This window comes from Fistularia commersonii, chromosome 16, assembly GCF_037954325.1.
Source record: "Fistularia commersonii isolate RoL2024-O1a breed Wild chromosome 16, RoL_Fcom_v1.0, whole genome shotgun sequence".
Taxonomy (NCBI): domain Eukaryota; kingdom Metazoa; phylum Chordata; class Actinopteri; order Syngnathiformes; family Fistulariidae; genus Fistularia; species Fistularia commersonii.
In genome coordinates, this window is record NC_141299.1 from 9860135 (window position 1) to 9880634 (window position 20500).

Sequence of the window (20500 nt, forward strand, 5' to 3'; positions counted from 1 at the left end):
CTGAGAAACAGATGTGTGAACAGGTGACAGGCTACAGATGTTGAATGAAACCGTGCCAATGAAACTTTTAAAAAGTATACAGGATGTGGTAGTACCCAACATGTTTCCTTGGTCAAATGTTTATAGTGGCACAAATCAGATTTCCTAACAGATTTACAATCTGAGCCTCTTGCCTTAAGACTGCTTACAATATCCGGTGTCTGACCGCTTGTGTAACCAGTAAGCAATTGTGAGAGAAGCTTCTTAAACCTCCGCAGCAGTTCACTCCACTCCTCCATTTCCCGTTTCTTATCTCTGTGTTGATTTCCTTTGGCCATTTCCTTCCCCTATGCTTGGCTTTAACTCTGCAGGTTTTGTTGGATTTTTTTTTAGAGAAGCTAGAAAAGAAACTGATCATGAAAAAGCACCAGAATTCATTTTCAGTCACAGCCGTTTAAATAACCCTATTAAGCCTCTATCTCGTTGATGCGACTCTGCAGATGGACTCACCCACTGGAGTCTGACTGGCAGCACCATGACAGACGAAGACACTTTCATGGGCTTCAGTGATGGCCTCTCTCAGTCAGGTCTATTATCAAACTATTTGAATTCAGCATTACACGCCCATAGGAAAAGGGGGCTCAGGCTATATAGCTCTTTGAATTAAGTACTTAAAGTTAATAGAAATCCTTTTCCTTCAGTCAGACATTTGGTCATCCATATTGTCAGTGGAATGAAAATGTGCATGATCAAATAGTAGTAATAGATGGTCCTTGTTTATTCACAGTGGTATCAGCAGAGGTGGAAATGACAGCTTATGGCCTTCTTACATACACTCTCCTTGGGGATGTGGCTTCTGCCCTGCCTGTGGTCAAATGGCTTTCCCAGCAGAGGAATGCTCTGGGTGGCTTCTCCTCAACACAGGTAGGCTTTGCATCTCTCGCTCCTCGATTTTTTTTCATGCACTCCCAACATCAATTTAAAAGTCAATTTTATTTCAAATCCGTTGTGACAGGATACTTGTGTAGCACTGCAAGCTCTGTCAGAATACGCCATCCTGTCCTATGTCGGAGGGGTTAACCTCACCATTTCATTGGCCTCCACAAATCTCGACTTCCAGGAGACTTTTGAACTGAATAAGAGCAACAAGAAACTCCTTCAGAGTGCCAAGGTAATTATGTTGGGTTTGTTTACATGGCAAGACTGTCTGGTGTTTTGTATGCAAATAGGGCCACCTGTAAAATTTTTCGATAAAGCTGTTTCAACACTTAAATTGAAGTGACCAGCTTTATTTGTCACAGTTAGGATACAGTATACTAAATCTCTCCATGTTGTTTTCATTTTCTCTGTGAATGTTGAATTCTGCACTTTTTTTTTGCTTATTTTTTACTTTTTTCCTAATTTATTTCCAAAGAGGTTACCATAACCAATACCACCATAATTGTACACCAAGTATCCTTGTATCCCACATCCCTTCCCTTCCGCTCTGTTGGCCAAAGTAAGCACATCAGCAGATAATTCTAAGTCATTTGAACTACAAATTGTACTTCTGAATTTAGAATGGAGTGCTAAGAGAAACCTCACTTGTACAAGATGGAATTCGGTTTGAGGCATTTTAGCTGTTATAGGTGTCAGAGTCATGCCAATGTTCCCAAAGTTCCTAGGATTAAAAGTTCCCATGGCCATGTTCTTAGGGTCTTATGCTTCCCAGACTAACACACATTAGCCTGAATCACTGGTTCGGGGAAGGGATCTTAAGCTAGGTAACACTGGACCGTAAGAGGCCAAATATGTCAGACTGAGGATCACAGGGCCTTGTGAACTTTGGACGCACAGTCCGGTGAGATTGGATATAAATCTTGAGAACACTGAACATTGGTTAGTATCAATGTTTTGCTGTAGGTTCTCTACTACTACTGAGCAAACGTGAATACCACAGCACTTTTTCTGTTTTCTTTGGTCACTTGAAAAAAGAAAAAAAGCACTTTCTGCTGCATGGGCAGCCCAGTTTTATGAGACGACCATCTTTCCAGCAGTATAATGCCTCTTTAAGTCCTTGCCAGCACTTAAACGGGGTCATTTCACAGGATGAACTTCAATGCAATTTAGAAATGTTTCCTCTCTTAATTACAGTGACTGATGACTGCTCATGTGCCAGAGCCACACTCCCAGGCGGTCAACATGAATCTGTTTTTCTCATGTTCAACTTCTCATGCTACCGCAGCGACTCAGGCTCAGCCTTTTTCTGTATTTCAACTTACATCCCATGTTGATACTGATGGTTTAAGAAGTTTACATTATTGGCCGCTTTGCCCACACAACCTTTACAGTGTTGGTACAAATCGCTCTCGGTCAGCATTGCTGTGTTTGTGTGTAAAAGAACTCGGTCGGCCAAAGTGGTTCAGGTGAGAGTGCAGTATGTCCTCTGCCAGGCATGTTCATCTGCTGTGATTAGTGGTGTCGGCTTAATTGGGGGCAATTAAGGTCTCCTGGTTAGTAGCCAGGAAGCCACTAGTGGCAGTGCTGCAGCCTACGACATTCATTCATTTGATAAATGACTCATTCACCTCTCCCTGCCCCCTCTGACTGTCTGTGTTTCTCTTCTGTTTTTTTGTCAGATCCCCAGTATCCCCACAGGGCTTTTTGTGAGCGCTAAAGGAGAAGGCTGCTGTCTCATGCAGGTATTTTATATTGCTCACACACAAACAAGCAAAAGGGTTGCAAAATTGACTGCCTGGCACCCCCCCCCCCCCCCCCCGCCTAAACTGATTCTGGATTGTCGATTTCCGATTCACTTTTTCAAAAGATTTTTTTTTTTTAGAAAAATATTCTCAAGCCAAGAATTTAATCAGCCATCTTAAAGACCACTGCAATAATTGTCAAGATGAAAGATGAAATAAAAGGCAAGGATGAAGGACTGTGTACAGGAACTACTAGCCTATAAATCAATCCAAAAGCAGTTAATCCCACAATTGGCTGTGAAGGAAACAATCTTTGCAACCAAAATGAACAGTAGTTTTTGTCTAGTCATCACTCTGATGCAGAGAACCAATGCCTCTTCAATGGGTAACTAAGAGATGCTTTGGAACGAAAATAACTGGAACGATAGATGAGGAACAAGCGAGCAAGCAGGGAGCTGATTGGAGGAGCACAGGTGGAAGAAGGCGGCACAGGCAAAGAGTGATTACAGACAGGGGAAACACATGAGGGCAGGAAAGTTAATCACACAGGAGGGAGAGATCTGACAAAGGCGGGGTGAAAACGCAAGAACCCAAAATATAAGAAATGAGCACATAGGAACATCGTTTCAAGAACAGAAAATAATCATCAAATCAAATGGCCTTGCTGAAGAGTCCAAAACTATGCATGAAATCCACGCGTTATCACCGAATAGTCCAAAAAAAACAAAAAAAACAACCCAAACAAAACATATCGTTCTGAGTAAAGATGCTAGCTGATGTGAATGGGTAACATAGAGCGCCATCAAACAGTAGTGCAGTCACATGGGTAATGTAGTTCTTCTTTGCAGCATTGTGAATAAAACATCCACTCAGTTTTTATAAACATTGCTTATTCTGCTCATGCAACATATATTGATACAAACATTCACTCTCCGCCTACAGATAACTTAGAGTCTTTAGTTAATCCACTGCATGTTTTTGGTCTGTGAGAGGAAGCCAGAGTACCCGGAGGGAAATCACGCATGCCTGGGGAGAACATACTAACTCCAAACAGAAACTCCCTAGTTGCCCTTGAACCCTGTGAGATGAGAGTGCTAACCACTGCATCCACCATGCTGCATTGAATAAAACTTGTTCTTCTTAATATAGAGGTTTTTTTTTTTGTTTCCTAAAATTGACGTCATACAAATGTTTGGCTTTTAAAGAAGCAGCTCATGCAAACACACAATTAGACAAGTAGAATTTAGTCATTTCGAAAGAATTTCAAGAGAGTAGGTTTCCTTGCTGCGCCGATTCATCTGGTTATGCCTGCTGTATTGTGTTGTCCTGGGATGCTGTCTACCTGTTTACTTTCTGCTCTGTCACTGAAAAAGAAACACCCCTTTCCTAATAGTTCTTTCACAGTGGTCATTTTTCTATGTTTATCAGTGATTTTTTAAAATTGTTGTCCTTTGGGCAAATTATTGAAAAGGCATGGGTGAAAAAGCAAGTGGAATCAAAGCTGTTTGCGTTCCAAATTTTGATTTGTGTATGTGAGATCTCTTCATTTGATTGAAGCAGGGCCAGCTATAGCAGCGGATGTCGTGCTCTGCGGTGCCTGAAACGTCTTCCAACTTGTTCTAATTAGTAAATTTCTCACACACTATTTCTTTCTTCAGACCTTTTTCCCTCTCTACTTTTCCTCCATCCACACCTCTCTGTGTGTCAACACATCCTCCTGACAGCCCCTCAGGCCAGCAAGCACCTGGGCTCTAATGAAATACAAGAGCAAGGAAATAGAAGAGGCTGGCCTGTGTGTATGTTTGTAGACTACAGTGTGTGATGAGTGTACATTCTGTGCTTAAAGAAAATTAGCGTTGCAAATCTCCGATCCCACTCAGTTATTTTTTCAGAATGTGTACGGTTCAACAAATAATGCTGTTTCCCATGTACTCAAAGTCAAAAGTGTTATGAATTTGCATTCAGCAGATAGAACATTGTTTTCATTCTTAGTTGACCAAAACAAATATGAGAGGGCACTTTGTGAATATTTTTATGTTGTGAAAATATCCTCATTGAACAATATCCTTCACAAGTTGCTGCCTCACAAACACACTAAATATTTGGCAATTTAATGTGTGGCTTATTTAATAACGGACAGTATTCCAATCTATCCATACAGAGAAATGCTAGAATCCATAGGTCCAAACCAAATGGAATAAGACAATTGCATTACTCATTTTCGTGGTTACAAATGTCTGGGCATTTACGTTCCGCTTTTCTGAGATAAAATTTCACATTTCACACACTACCTAAACTACAGGACTTCCCCTGCTCTTTGTTTGGCCATAGATTGATGTTTCTTACAACGTCCCTGACCCAGTGTCCAAGCCAGCTTTCCAGCTCAAGGTGGATCTGAAAGAGAGACAACTGCAGCCTCCTGCTTCCTCCCGTCATTCCTCTTCACGCTCCCGAATCCGTGCTGACAATCGCTCCGAGCTCAGCCGTAAGCGACGAGTGCCCATCGACGATGACGACCCAGCAGCCCACCAGGACAAAATGGACTTCCACATATCCATAGAAGTTTGTGCCAGGTGTGTAAGCATGAATGCTGTACACAGTGTGAGTCACAGATACACACGTTATCACTCTGTACATATGTCATATTCTGACAACATTTCCAACTCTCTATTTAGGTGGCTCCATTCAGGGTCTTCCAACATGGCTGTTATAGAGGTCCCCATGATTTCTGGTTTTCGAGCAGACGTTGAAAGCCTTGAGAGGGTGTGTAATGCATTCAGTTCAAACCCACAAACAACGCTTTGCTGCACTTTCTTACAAACCATAAACTCACCCATGATGAGTATGTTATTCTTTCAATACAGCAGACCGTTTTTATATAGATGCTTTTCACACAAGTGGTTGTCTGACATTTTTACAAAGCTGTTAGAGGTTGCGCGTTAACATACAGCAATTCTTTTAGAAAGATTTCCTTTTTTAATCACTTTTTTATACAGATACATTAAAATGTTCCATGTTGTTAATGTAAAATCAATTTCTGTTTATGTATATATATATATATATGTGTGTGTGTGTGTGTGTGTGTGTATATGTGTATGTATATGTGTGTATGTATAAGGGTATGCATATGTAAAGGAAAAAAGAAAAGCTTTATAGGATTCATGGTGTCCTTGTAAGGATTCTTGCCCATTCTGACACACATTTATGCAAATTACCCCAAAATATAAGTACTAGCGGTAAGTACGATCTGTTTAGGAGAACTGATTCTACTAGAAATAAAAAATAGTGGGAAGTTTAAGAGTGAAAGACAGGTCAGCTCCCCAGCCACCCATCAGAAGTTTTTACCTCATTACTAGACAACTATTGTGCCTCACTCTGCAGGCTACCTCCTCTTAAAGAGGCACCTCTCTGACTACCTAGGGATGTGTTAAACACACACACACACAGACAAACACACACACATGCACACACACACATAGACACATTCATATCTGGCGCATGTGAGTCAGTTGAGGCTGACCTGAGTTGTAGTGGCTAACAAGCTCAGTTTACACCCCTGCTGTCCTCCCTTGGAGTTTTACTGCTGGCTGCCTGACTGCCACTTGCATTCCTCAATTTATGGTGGCAAGCTTGGCTTCTAGAGTCATGTCTAGTTGCTTTTGTGTATGTGGTAGTCATGACTGATTTGTTTGGTGGCAGATTGGGAGCTCCCATGGCCATTGCCTCTTCTCACCTAATATCGTGAGCTAATCTAGTGAACAATCCAGGACGCATTGCAGATATAACATTTGAGCTATGGGAGTTCATTGGCAATTATTGTAGCCATACAGATAAACAACGCTTTTGTTAACAAAGATGAATTCAACAGTGTTTTTCTGCATGTGGCTGAATGTATGCACGCGCATGTGTGTGTGTCCTCTTGGCGCCAGCTCAGACTGAGCACCTCATAAACCCCTGCTGTCTAAAGGCTGCCACCTTTGACAGAATGAACAATCTCCCTGTGGGGGGAATTAACTCTGCTGGTTCTCTATGCACACTCAAATTTGCAGTAAATAGCTCCTTCATTACTCATTCATACACTCAAATTTTTACTAGATATGGTCATAAATGTCTTACCAAGAAAGACATTTGTGAACATGGTTGACAAAATACCAATAACAAAGCAAGGACTTGTAGGGCCCAGAGGAAATCTATGGTCCTTTGTTAAATTTAACTATGATAGTCTCAGCTCCGGTATGTTTTTAACCTCTGCCACCATGTCTACTTGGCGTGGTTATGGTTCACATTCCAGCCCTGTTCCACAGAGTATATTCAAGATGGAAGCAATATGGAATTTGGAAATTAGCAGTGTTATGCCCTATCTCATGGCCATCACAAATTGCAGTGCAGGCCATAATTATAGTTGTACTTATTTGCCCCGTTGTTTTCATAACATGGTATTTCCAACCCATTGCTGTGTTTGCATTAGAATTAAGTCTGTTTAGGCATATTGCAAGCTTGATGCAACATAAATTATTTTTGCAATTCACAAACACATAGAATTAGTAAATGGAACTGGGCCACCAAGTTTGCACTAACTTTTTTCAATGCATACCTTGTTGCATCATTGCAGCAATAGGACAAGGGTTTCTCCCCCACTGAGAGACTTTGTTAATCATTTGCAAAAATCACTAATGCAGTGCCTCAGGAACTTCTCAGATGTTTTGTTTGTAATGTACTCAGATAAAGTGTTTAGTTAAAGATTAGTACGACTCCTTTTTGTCATTCTTAACAATTCCATGCATGTAGTAGTGCCATTGCTGATGAGGCTTGAAATCAGAAAAACAGAAACTTAACTGTTAGACAATATTCACAAAATGATGTGCAAAAATAATGTAATTCGAAAAAAGTCCAATACAGACAAATGTCCTGTTTATATAAATCAATTTTGAATTAATGTACCTGTATATTTATCCTTTTTGAATACATTTTCCTTCATTTTAAGCTTGTTCTTCATCTGCTTTGGCCAATCAACTCTTAAAATATTGAATCACTAAAGCAGCACAACTAAATGCTCAAGTTATGCACTCAACAGTACAGAAGGAAAAAGTGAAACAAAATTAAACATTTATCCAATTTTCAGCAGACAAATCAACCTCTCCAAACCTACCAAGTCCGTCATTTCAATAGAGTGAGAAATGAAACTGTACATATTAAAATCACAATCTGTCCGAAACCCACCTCTGATTCATAAAGAAACCAGTGATAGTGTGTCTCATTTGCATTAGCTTCGGACCAACATTGTTCAAAATTCAATACGTTTGAATGATGAGATATACTGAAAGGCCACCATGTACTGTATGCTTCAGTCAGAGGACCATAAATCTTTAAATAATGTTGGGCCCATTATGTCAATTTCTATTTAAACACAACTCAGACATGAAGTAAGTAAAGGTTTCCAGGTCAAATAACAAATCATGAGAGGAGTAATTTTTTCACAACTGGTAAGAGTATCCAGATTGACAGTAAGTCAAGGTATGACATGATTAGTCATAAGACAGAGCTCCAGCTTCTGTAGCACTGATCATTATGGCACTGATCTTACCTAACAAAATGAAATAGGGAAGAATATTTAAGCCATATTTGTTTGTTTTTTGTGCCCCTAATACTGAGTCAAGTTTTTTTTTTCTCAACAGCTGCTGATGGATAAAAGAGTGGGTCTAAAGAGATATGAGATAAACGGGAGAACAGTGTTGTTCTACTTTGATGAGGTCAGTTCAGTTCAGTCACATTTGAAATCCTAGTGAATGTGAAATCATATGGGTGGGCATGTTTTTAATCTTTCCTTGACATTTCTAAAAATATGGGCGTTTTTGAATGTGTTTGGTATTTGTCATGCTGTCTCAGATCCCCAGTCAATGTATGACGTGTGTGGCCTTCCAAGCTATCAGGGAATATATAGTGGGCAAGACAGCGCCTGTTCCGGTCAAGATCTATGACTACTATGAACCAGGTGTGCCTCTGATGAATATTTTAAGTACTGCTCTTTAAAAAGTTAAAGAGCATGAAAACTGTCGGTCTGATTTATGAAGTGGTTCTTCACATTTAGTGAGGTGGGGGTGATTGTCATCATTGTCTTTTCCTGCTTTTTAAACAGCCTTTGAAGCCACTCGCTTTTACAACGTAAGCGAGAGCAGTCCACTTGCAAGGGAACTTTGTGACGGTCCTACTTGTAATGAGGTGGAGAGTTCAACCAATCAATGGACAGGTGAGAGATTTAACATGCCATCGGTGATTCACTGATAACTTTCTTCCATTAGTATCTAAAGAGAAATTTCTGCAGGTTTTGTGCAGACAAACCAATGCAACAATGTATTTGGCTGTCTGGAAGAGGAGCAGTTTGAGCGTTGCACATGCTACCGGGACTGTGGCTACGATGGGGAGCCAGTTTGTGGGTCAGATGGACAGCTCTACCAAAACCAGTGCCAGATGGAGGTGTTCGCATGTCGAAATGGAACACGCATCAAGCAAGTTCCACTGTCCCAGTGTCCTCATAGTAAGACCTCGTTCATCGCACACCAACTGACGAATCACTCTCAGGGGGGCGTCGGAAATCCTGTGCTGCTGTTTAGCCCCACAACGTCTCTCTGGTTCCAGACCTTCTAAACTCCACCTATATATCAGATCTATTCAGCAGCTTCTGCAAATCTGACATTGTGCCTTTTAGACTTTTTCCATGGGCTACAGAAAAAAATGAATAATTTGGAACTTAATAGGGATTTTTGGTAATGGCCTGATGGCCACAAATTGATCAACAGGGCATTTATGAAATGTGTCAATGGTAAATTACAGTAATTATTATGTATGATACCTCAGGATAGTGATGTGTCATTTGGTTGCCCACCCAATGACATCTCTTTCAAAGTGTTACTTATGGTAGAAAAGAAACTCGTAGATCTTTATTGTTTCCACTCGAACTTTGAGAAATATTTTGTGAATGTATCAAACCGTGAGCTTTGTTTCATCCATTGAAACAAAGCGTAATGCCCAAGCCAGTAGAAGCTGGAACTCATGTTTGCCTGACTGTGTGTATGTTCAGTGTAAGCAAGCATATCAGTTCACTTACATGTACAAGTGCATGATCTCAGCTGTGGAAACAGCTGTTCAGGTGTTAAGCTGATTACTGGATTTTGGCGGTTTTTTGAGAGCTACCCGACACACACCCCCACCACCACCCTTTCTGCTGTATTAGAGGGCTCTCTCCAAATGACAGAGTGCTTTTGTCCGACCCTTTGAAATCCTTGTCACATTCCTTTCCGACGCAAAGCCCAACAACAAAGGCGCCTTCATGTTGTGTTGCAGATTGGGAAAAGGCATAGACAAAACTTTGGTGGGAAAAGAACTCACTTGGTGCCAAGCGGTTCATGTTGTACAATATCAAAAGAGTCATCTTTTTTTGTTTGGTGCTCCCTGGCCTGGTTTGTTTGTGTATGGTTGTGTTAGAGAGATTCATTTCCTCATTTTGAAAAAGGAAAAAGATACAATTTGTTTCCACACATGCCCCCCTCTCTGGCTATGGTTTGGGCCTTGCTATTTTTGGAAAGATTTTAATACAGGCCTCATCATTATTTTGCCAAGAAGTGTTGCTCGGTGCGGTGGCTAATGCTTTTAGGCAGTATTTACAGCTTGCAACACTGAAAATCTGTTGTGTTCATGACCCAGTTTTTAAGTGCTGTGGCAGCCACATAAATGCCAGTAATCTAAGGTGTGTGTGTTTGTTTGTTTTTATATTTCCAGTGGAGACCATGGTGGGGAACAAGCAACCAATACCAAACCAGGAAACTGAGCAGCCCTCAGTGCCTGTACACACAGGTAATTCCATCCACCACACCTAATGTCCCATCTCTTGTGTACACTCTCTTCACAATCCATTTTACCTCCCCTTACCCTTGATCTCGATGCTGAGGCCGGCTGAATTTGCCCTCTTTCCTATGAACAGTAGCATTTAACTTTTCGAAACCGAGGAATCAGCAGTACAGCTTGTGTGCTATGTAGCGCTGCCGCTCTGAAAATTCCTGGAATCTAATCTGCTCCTGCAGCCAATACAGGACATACTTCGAGGTTGCTTCCTGAAAACTTGCTACCTGAGTTTGAGACTTTTTTTCCGCAAACGTGACATAATGGCAGGAAAGACAGCAGGGGAAAAACATTATAGAGAGGGCAGGCAGCTGGTGTAAGAGGTACAACATGTAGACAAAATGAGAGAAAGATGGGATAAAAATCAGGAATGTTTGAGAAAGGGGTAGTAGTAGGTGTGTTTGTGTGTGTGCACGGGTGTGCAAAACACATTCTCCTGCCACCACATCATGTCTACAATCGGTGTGATAAATAGGAGGCTAGGTTTCATGCCGTCGGCTTGATTGTTTCTCTGCCATGAGCTTAGATCAGCTGCCATTTCCAGAGAGGCAGCCAGAGAATTCCTGATAGAATGTCTGGCTGCGTGTAGAGGGAGGATGTAGCTGTGTTACATTTGGCACACAGACTAAGAAAGCACTGCTCTCATTCATAAGTTACAGAGTTGTCCGTACTGTAGATGCATGCAAATGTGGCCATCGCTGCCTTGTGGTAAGGTTCACGTCATTACATATTAATTGCATTAAAGTCTTCCTATGTAAGTGATTAACTTTTGTTAAAGTGTGTTTGTGTGTATGTGTAATGTGGCACAGCCTGCACTGACTTGTTTCCCAGCCTACAGCTCCCAGTAGCTCTCAGTCAAAGGTCTCCTTAGTACAAAGCTAATGCTTCACTCACCACAGGAATGCTGTTACGCACTCACACGTACACATACGCACTGTCACAAGCGCGCACACATATATATTGCGAATGCATGTGTATACACACACTCGTACATGTCTACCATGCTCACACAGGCAAATACACCCATATAAAGATACACAGTCAAATATAACGTGATAGCCCTCAGGTGATTCAATTAAATAAATACTATAAACCATTAGAATGTTGACAACATGCCCACTAAGTGCACTTAGAGTGTAATAGGTGAACGGAGGTTGTGCCAAGGAACCAAATGTTTCCACTGGAATAATAGAGGAAGCTGAAGCTTTGGAATTAGCTCCCTTGTGCAGACTTGTCTTATTAGCGAACTTCTACCCGAGAACAACATCTAATAGACAAAACACGCTTACACTCTGAGCGCGAGTTGAAAAGGTGCTGTTGTTCACATTAACAGTGTAATTGGTCAATTTGAAAACATATCACTGCTAATGTTTGTGTTTGAGAGCATGCGTGTACAAGTATGTGTGTCCCTCATTCTTGAGTAAACTTGAATATGGTTTAATATGTTGTTAAGGTAGTTAGTGTTTGTGAACAATGAACATGTCATAAAGAGCAAATGTGAGAGATTCTTCTGATAATTCAATACTTTAAGCTGGGAGGGACCCCTACTGTCCATAAGGAGATATTGCTGCTTTAGTGCTCGAGTCACTTATTGAAGAGCAGTTACAATTCATTGCGGGCACAGCAAAGTTGTTTTTTTTTTTTTAAAGGCTTTGAAAAATTAAAATGACAGCAAGCAGCTCGCCGTTAATGTTTTTTATTGAGTCCCTGTATGTAATTGGCCTTACCTAAAATCCCATTTCAGCATTGCTCAATAGAAAGGATTTTGAACCAGGTGAGTATGTGAACAGTGTATTTTTACCATGAAAGGCTGTTTGTGATTTTGCCTCTGCAAACCAAAACAAACACATTTGAAGTGAGCAAACTAAAGTAGTTTAACAGTTGATGTACAAACATCATGGCCAGTTGTCAGATAGATAGCAAAAACATTGGGAATGGCCAACTTGAAAAAATTCGGTACCTTCTAAAAGAAGGAATTCACTGGCAAGCTCAGCCACTCTAAAAAACCTGGAAGACAACGGAAGACAACTAAAATAGATGCGCTTAAAATTCTTTCCTCGGTGAAGAAAAACCTTTCAATAGCTCCTTGCCAAGTCGAGACACTCCAGAGAAAGAAGGCATATCATTGTCAAAGAATGCCATCAAAAGATGCCTCAATGTAAATAGTGAAGAGAAAAGGCAAAAATGGAGCCGGATGGGATTGAGACGCTCTGTCACACATCATGTACCACAGGCTTGCAACTGCAATATGCATCTTGTTCACTAGAAAAAGTACACTACAAGATGCATCTCACTGACTCAAAAATGGCCAATGGCCAACTTAAATAACATATCGAATGTTTTCCTCTTATCCGCTGTGATGATATACTAGGACAAATATCAACATATCTTAACTTCACAACCATTGTATGTTGAGTCTGTTCTTCTCATATAAACAGATGCGGTATCTAATTTGTCAAGTACACATACCTGTCCACACTTTCTACCGATGAACAACGTATTCAGATTGATTACCTGTAAAGTTGCAAATTGCCATTCGACAGACTAAATAATATCAATTCAGAATATCAGTTCACTATATTATATTTTGTGTAATTATAGGGAACAAAATATCAAGTTGCATGGTGACGCTGTGGTTACCGCTTTGGACTCACAGCACAAAGTTTTGATTTTTGGTTCGATTCGAACAAGGGGACCTTACTGTGTGGAGTTTGCATGTTGTCTGCGTGGGTTTCCTCTCGGTTCCCCGTTTTCCTCCCAAAGTCCAAAAACATGCAGGTTAATTGGAAAATGCCCTAAATGAATGAGTGAGTGAAGTGAGTGAGTTTGTATAGAAATATAGACATATATTGTCAATATATGTGGCCCTGCGACCACTCCAGGATATACCCCGCCTCTCACCCGATGAGCTGGGATCGGCTCCAGCATCCTCTGCAACCCTGGGTGCAGGATAAGCAGCAGCAGAAGATGGATGGATGAAGTACAATATCAGAGCATATTGATATTTTTGTCTTAATGTAGAGCAGATTCTTGATTCTGGAGATACATTAATAGTAATAGTCCTGCGTCTTATGTGGTAGTGTAATTAAGTTTATTTTGCTACTCTATACAAAATGCAAACCACTTATAGTAGTTTTGATCGATTAAAGTCTTTCATCTCTCCAGTTGAAGATGAGCCAGGATCCATGGCAGAAATCTCCTACTACTCCTACGAATATGACCCTGACACCGAGCCATTCCTTGCTGATGCAGAAGGACAAGACCATTTTGACCTTCCTGACGGCGAAGAAGACACACAGCAGAAAGTCCTCCTGCCGGCACACACCCAGCGACCCACACTGGACACAAGAAGCACTCCTGAGCGATGGTAGGAGGGTCTCCCATCATGTGTATTTCCTTCTTTACCCTTTGGTTGTTTCCATTAGGGGTCATCATAGTGAATCACCTGCCTCCATCTAACTCTATTTTTTGTATCCTTTTCTCTCACACCTACTACTTTATCTCCATGCTTCCTTGATGTGTGTGTATATATATATATATTTTTTTTTTAATATATTTTTTAATATTTTTTATATATATATTTTTTTAAAACTCACTAACCCAAGCTTACTGTTCTGTATATTACCTGTGCTTCGTGTATTTGCAAGTGTATTTGCAGTCCCTATGTCCTCTATTGTAAGTCGCTTTGGATAAAAGCGTCTGCCAAATGCAATGTAATGTAATATATATATGTGTGTGTGTCTGTGTGTGTGTGTGTGGGGGGGGGGTCCATCTCCTTAAACAATTGAAAGGGAATTTAAGAATTTGTGTCTTTTCCTCTCCAGTATATTCAAAGAAATCAGCACTGAGCTTTGGTTTAATGTACGTCAGTGTTCGACATTCTTCTAAATGAACTATGTCCTGTTTTGTTCTGCAGAAACGCTCACCAAGCGAAGCCCGATCCATCTCCAAATTGTACATTAATTGTGAATATGCTAGTGAAAGGAAAGAAAAGAGAGACTTGGGACTTTTCTCAGCCTGGAAGGAAGCAATGGCGGCATCTGGAGAATGACAGTGTGAATTTGTGTGACAGCGTCTGTTGTTTGGTATTAGATTGTCTTGAATGTAATAAAGTTAGCGTGGATGTGCGTGATAAGATGTGACTGTGTTTCACTGTTTAGAAGTTAGTGTTCTCCAGACATTCACTCTTTCTCCTCCAGACCTCTAGTCAACTATTGGCACCATAGTCTTTGTTATTCACTGTACTGCCTTTATAATCACTAGATAAATAATCATATATTTATGTTTGTAAGTACACCAGACTTTAAACAAAATATTTTGTTATATTTTCTATCTGTGGTATTTATTTGTAGCTAGATCATTTTTATTATGTTGTCATTACCTACCCGTACACCCTACTTTTGTGGTTCTCAGAAAGTAAGATACTGCTCTTCTTTGAAAGCAAACTTTGGATGCTATTACTGAGATGTTTGATGACATCCCCTGTAATGATATCCAGCTGGGAAAAAAAGATATATCTTAACTGTATGCCCTGCCAAAACATAAGCTGACATTTTCAAGATTTCCTGACTTTTTTGCATTTATCAAACAGGTCGAGCTTCATGGGAAGCATGAGGAGATAAAGGGGTGCTGACCTTTAACGAAAAGTCCCTGGCGGACTTGAAACACAGACTTTGCAATTACAAAATGCCTCTGCTCAAAGAACTGTCTCATCATGGTCCCCAGATTTACTTATCAAGTGACTGTTCTGCTGGCTTGAGATTTGATTGTACAGTTCATAAGCTATTTTGTTAAATTTTTTTGATTTGATTCTTGAAGCAGTCCACTTTTGGAAAAACAGGACAGAAGAGGAGAATTATTGTAAATGTACCAAATTTCAATGTAGCCCGTATCCATATCAAATATACTGCTTTTTAAACAAATGAGAATAAAAATTTGTATACAATGTATGGTCATAGTCTCTGTAATATTAACCCTGTTGTTCTGTTATGCTTTATGTTTTTGTAGGGGAGGATGACCATGCATTTTATCAAATGGATTAATCTGTAAATGCAGAGTAATGCTTGGAGCCACTTCACCAGCAAAGAAGCTTCAGTGTCATTTATGAAAGCTATGTTGTGCCGTTTCCTCTCAAAGGCTATTATGTCTGGAGATAATTTCCTGTCAGCAGTGAGTTCTATTACAACTCTGCTGAAGACCTGCAGCTTTCACTCTGAACTTTACAGACAAAATGTGTGTGTGTGTGTGTATAATTTTTTGTGCACATCATTGCCTTCTCTAAGTTTAGGTATACGCTGCATGTGTTTGTGTTTCTGGTCACAACAGACTTGGTTTACCAAAGCAGCAGGTAGGAGTGAGTCAAAGCCTGTTAAAGTTTATTGTTAGTTTTCTGCACATTTCACTTCTCAAACTTCTCGGTTGTTTTGGCCTCTTGTGATTGGCAGCAACAGCCTTGAAATGAGTCCCTCAAATCCCAACAACAAATCTTCACTATGATTACAGGAGATCAAAGGGAGCTAAAGTAAATGCATTTGGGTAATCAGTTTGACCTTTGGTTAAAGATGACAAACCAGAGGGTTGCTAGTTTGATTTCCAGCAGTGTATTCCAGCTGTACGTTGGCAATTTATGACTAGAGCAATGAGGCGTGCCAAGTGAAGGTTTTTAACTGTTCCAGGTGTGCTGCACTGAATCTGACCCTGTGTGTGTGTGTGTGTGTGTGTGTGTGTGTGTGTGTGTGTGTGTGTGTGTGTGTGTGTGTGTGTGTGTGTGTGTGTGTGTGTGTGTGAGAGAGAGAGAGAGCGAGAAAAAGAGGGAATTCTAGTGTATCATTTGTGAAGGCACTTCTGTGCTTTTACGTATGCAGTGCAGAAGAGACAAAGTACGTGGGCCCAACTAAAGAAATAAATTAAAACATGCTCTTTCAATAATTAGAATAACAATCTTTTCCAAAATTATGACCGACGTCTGTCAAAATAATGTCTTCTTCTTTTTCTTTCAGCTTTTCCCTTCAGGGGTCGCCACAGCGACCAACCCTATTCTCTGTATCCTCCTCTCTCATTCCAACTACCTTCATATCCTCTCTCACTACGAACATAAATCATCTCTTTGGTCTTCCTCAAGACCTCTTGCCTAGCAGCTCCAATTCCAGCATCCATCTACCAATATATTCACTCTCCCTCCTCTGTACATGACTGAACCATCTCAGTCTGCCTTCTCTGACCTTCTCTCCAAAACATCTAACATGTGCTGTTTGTCTGATAGACTCATTCCTGATCCTATCCATCCTGGTCACTCCCAAAGAGAACCTCAAAATCTTCATCTCTGCAACCTCTGATTCTGCCTCCTGTCTATTTGTCATTGTAACAATTTCGAGGCCATACAGCATCGCTGGTCTCATCACTGTCTTAAACACCTTTTCTTTCATTCTGGCTGATAGTCTTCTATCACATGGTACCCCTGATGCTTTTCTCCACCCATTCCAACCTGCTTGGACCCATCTCTTCACCTCTTTTCCACACTCTCTGTTGTCAAAATAATGACTTACGTTCCTTAAATCAAGAGATGATCTTAGAATTATGATTTGAAGATCCCAAAGTATCCTGAGTGTCTTAAATGCCAAGTTTCCATGTTTAAAGTTGTTTGTAACAACAAAATAATCTCAGAATTGTGGCTATCATAACACCATGTATTATATCTCATAATAAGTAGAAATATACTTAATAAGTTGAAATTTTATTAAAAAGATTTGGGGTTTCCATCAGAATCAGTTTTGTTGGATATGAAATAAGACCAAAGATAAGGTGACCTTCACAGCCCAGTTTGACAAACCATATCTGCAGAATGTACATGGCTGACACACATCCTGTAGGTTAGCTTGGGTGCCTGTTGCCCGGGAGATCCATCCCATTCACATCTATCAGAAACGTCAAGTGGCGTCCATTTCTTTTGCATATGTCAACAAATTTCATCTCCATAAAGACAGACTCCCTGCAGCTTTTTCCCCCAGTTTCTAGAAGCTGACCCCTTTCAAAATCTCAGAATTTCAAACTAAGTTATGTTATGACTAAAGAGGGTTACTTGTCACTTATTTGATTTTGATTTCTGTTGTTTTGATTTCAAAAAGGAAATTTTCAAAAATGCGTTTTATTATAATCATGGTTTATTGTTAGTCTAAATCTAAATCTGTCTCCAATGGAATAAGTCATTGTGGGAAAGAAAGTCATTACTTTTGTATTTTGGATGTCAGTTACTTGACATATATATTATTTCTTTATTATATCTGTAATTACTTTTGTGGTCATTAATATGATAACATATCATAATTTGATCAATTGTGTAATTATTAAATATAATCAAAATTCTCCTCCATCCAACAAATGTCCCTCTTGTGAGGAAAAGACACCAGTTGAGGGGATCTGGCTGCAACAAAGCAGCATGACTGAGGAACAATAACATATGTCAACATTGTAATGGGCAAACTGCGAAAAAAGAAAGGAGGTAGGTAACGGTTACATGGCTTATGAGACAGCTAGCGTGAGTAATGAGTAATGAGTAATGACATTGTTCCTGAATATCAGTTGAGTGAACCCGTAAAGTACATCCCCCTCCCAGGAAGGAGGCACGCTCATCTGCTCAAGCCTGCAGGTAGATAGCCCACACTGCACTGCTGACCCTTTAATAAGGACCGTAAGTCTCACCTTCTCTTGAGATTTCAGAGGGGGTTACTCTGGATTATCCTGAGACCATGAACTGACAATTGCTGCATGCTGGATCTTCTAAAAACATTATGACAATGATGCAATTCCATGGATCTCATAGTTGCTAACTTTTTGGGGGAGGGGAGTGGTAAGGTGCAAAAACATCTTAAGCAATTTTTGCACTCCCCCATGATATAATTGTATATCAACAGTGCTGTATAGATGTACATTATAGTACTTTTCCAAGCAATGTTGTTTAATGGCTGCTGTTTTAGTTAGAAAAGAATCATCCTTAAATTCACTAAGAGAATGGAGAAACAACACCCATCCATTGCAGGTCGAGTGAAGGGTAAGTTCTTGTAAACAGCACAAACCCCTTGATGAATAACTCTTGATGAAAAAAATGTCAAATTAGTTTAATGGTCTGGTGTGAAAATATCTCTGGTAAAACTCATGTCTCTAGTGGCTCATTTATTTCAAACAGAAAACATTTAGCTTAGATGATCTTCCAAATAAAATGAAAAATGATGCAAGTCGTGATGGAGTGTAACTGTCAGGGTAGCAAAGCGGCCACAGGAACAGCTCTGCAGATTCCTGTCTGAACATTTTTAGACATGCTATCTTTTCTGTGAACATCAGGGACTGGATAAAAGTTAACTGTTTTTTAACTGTTTGAATTAAAAAAAATGAAAAAAAAACAGCTACTTAAATGGAAATGGAAACTTGAAGAAACTGTGATTTACAGAAAAACATAAAACATCAAGTCTGTCTATCTACACATGTATAATGGTCATGCATCTTGAAGGTGTTTAATATGAAAGCATTGAGTTAAGTACTTTATCTGGCTACTCTCCCTTCTGTCTCCAGGGCCAGGAACTGGGTGCTAAGTACTGGCTCCCACCATTGGATTTATTGGCCATGACTACCAAATTAGCAATCCCTGCCTACTCATTCCATCGTACAATCAGCAAAAATGGTGAGTCTTTCTTCCTTTAATTGATTATTGGATAAAGTAATAGCAGTGATCAGATGTATGCAGTAAGTAATTGAAAATGTGGGTATCTATTTATTTAGGTGCAATCAATGATTTTATCATGGATATGCATTTTGTCTCAAAGGCATTACAGCAATTTTATCAGTTATTTCCTTGAACAGTGTAACTTCAAATCAAAGCCACTGGAGGGAGACAGCAATTTACCATTTGTAGCTTTAAGGCGCTTCTTCCTGAACTGCAAGAAAATTCCAGAAATTTGTTAAGTCATGTGATTAAGTGGAACCAAGCAAATAGGGTTGTTTATTTGCTCTTCTTGCAGTGTATCACATTGATTCCGGTCCCGGCCCTTAACATCATATTGATGCAAAAGTTATTCGGTTTGGAGGAGATGGCACACCTGCACACTCAATGTTGGGGAGAATTAAATCACAAAGTGAGCTTTTTTATTCATTGGGAGTTAAATTTGTAGTTTTTCAAAGTAACGGTACCAGTATACTTTAAAGAAAACACCCCAATATTCTGTGAAACATTTACGGGAAAAATGAATAGTTTCTCAAACATGTGTTTTTAGACCACTAGCTGTTTGTCAGCTGTTTCAACTGAATATCTGGCATCAGCTACACATAAAAATAAAATGGCGATGAATTAATGGCCTGAATCTCAACTCCCTTTTGTTCTTCAGAGCAGCGCTTCATGACACCTGAACCAGGCCTCTACAACCCTGAAAAAGCCCCACCATGCAGCTATCAGCGTAGACCCCCAATCCTACACTATGGGCTCTCGGACACTCTACTGCAGTACTGATTCAATACCTAGGCCAAACAAGTACTGTCTCCCTCCACTAATGGGATCTAAGGTTCCAAATAAGCATGCCAGCGCAAGCTTTTCAATGTCAAGTACTTTCAGCAAAGGGGGACCATCTGTAGATTTAGCAGACAACCGGGCCTTGTAGATACAACAGTACAGATCTTAGTGTTTATCTCTGTCGACAGCCAGCATTTTCCACGCTGGGTTGCCACAACCAGTCACGATATACCCCAGAGAAGCCCAACCCTGGAGCTTATAATCCAGAAAAGGTGACAATTCACAAAGCTCAGGCCGCAGCCTACTCCTTGGGTGCCAGATACTCAGTTCATTACATCGCTGGTTGTATGAGTTTCTGATAGAACATCAGCCATGAATAACAAAGTTAAGCATTGTGATGTAATGTATTATTGAGAAAAAAAACTGAACAAACACTTTATTAAGCTGA

At 40.1% G+C, this 20500-nt stretch overlaps 2 protein-coding genes across 4 annotated transcripts in view; both read left to right on the forward strand.

Annotated features, from left to right (window-relative positions):
• Positions 1–15505, forward strand: part of cpamd8 (C3 and PZP like alpha-2-macroglobulin domain containing 8) — a 41521-nt gene extending 26016 nt beyond the window's left edge. For 2 of the 3 annotated variants that reach the window (XM_086161358.1, XM_086161359.1), the window contains 13 exons: positions 480–566; positions 767–903; positions 995–1150; positions 2598–2660; positions 4992–5233; positions 5336–5423; positions 8336–8410; positions 8547–8652; positions 8797–8907; positions 8983–9195; positions 10437–10511; positions 13722–13923; positions 14473–15505. In XM_086161358.1, the coding sequence (XP_086017484.1) occupies positions 480–566; positions 767–903; positions 995–1150; positions 2598–2660; positions 4992–5233; positions 5336–5423; positions 8336–8410; positions 8547–8652; positions 8797–8907; positions 8983–9195; positions 10437–10511; positions 13722–13923; position 14473 (1556 nt within the window). In that variant the 3' untranslated portion in view covers positions 14474–15505. Of the gene's footprint in view, positions 1–479; positions 567–766; positions 904–994; positions 1151–2597; positions 2661–4991; positions 5234–5335; positions 5424–8335; positions 8411–8546; positions 8653–8796; positions 8908–8982; positions 9196–10436; positions 10512–13721; positions 13928–14472 lie in introns of those variants that run through there. The other variant, XM_086161357.1, reaches the window with a different exon arrangement.
• A 3058-nt stretch (positions 15506–18563) lies between these two features.
• cimap1d (CIMAP1 family member D) lies at positions 18564–20466 on the forward strand. Its single transcript, XM_086162229.1, is given in 8 exon segments — positions 18564–18603; positions 19122–19179; positions 19181–19230; positions 19568–19681; positions 19931–20010; positions 20012–20181; positions 20183–20377; positions 20379–20466. Coding segments are annotated over 8 exon segments (795 nt in total).
• The last annotated feature ends 34 nt before the right edge of the window (positions 20467–20500 follow it).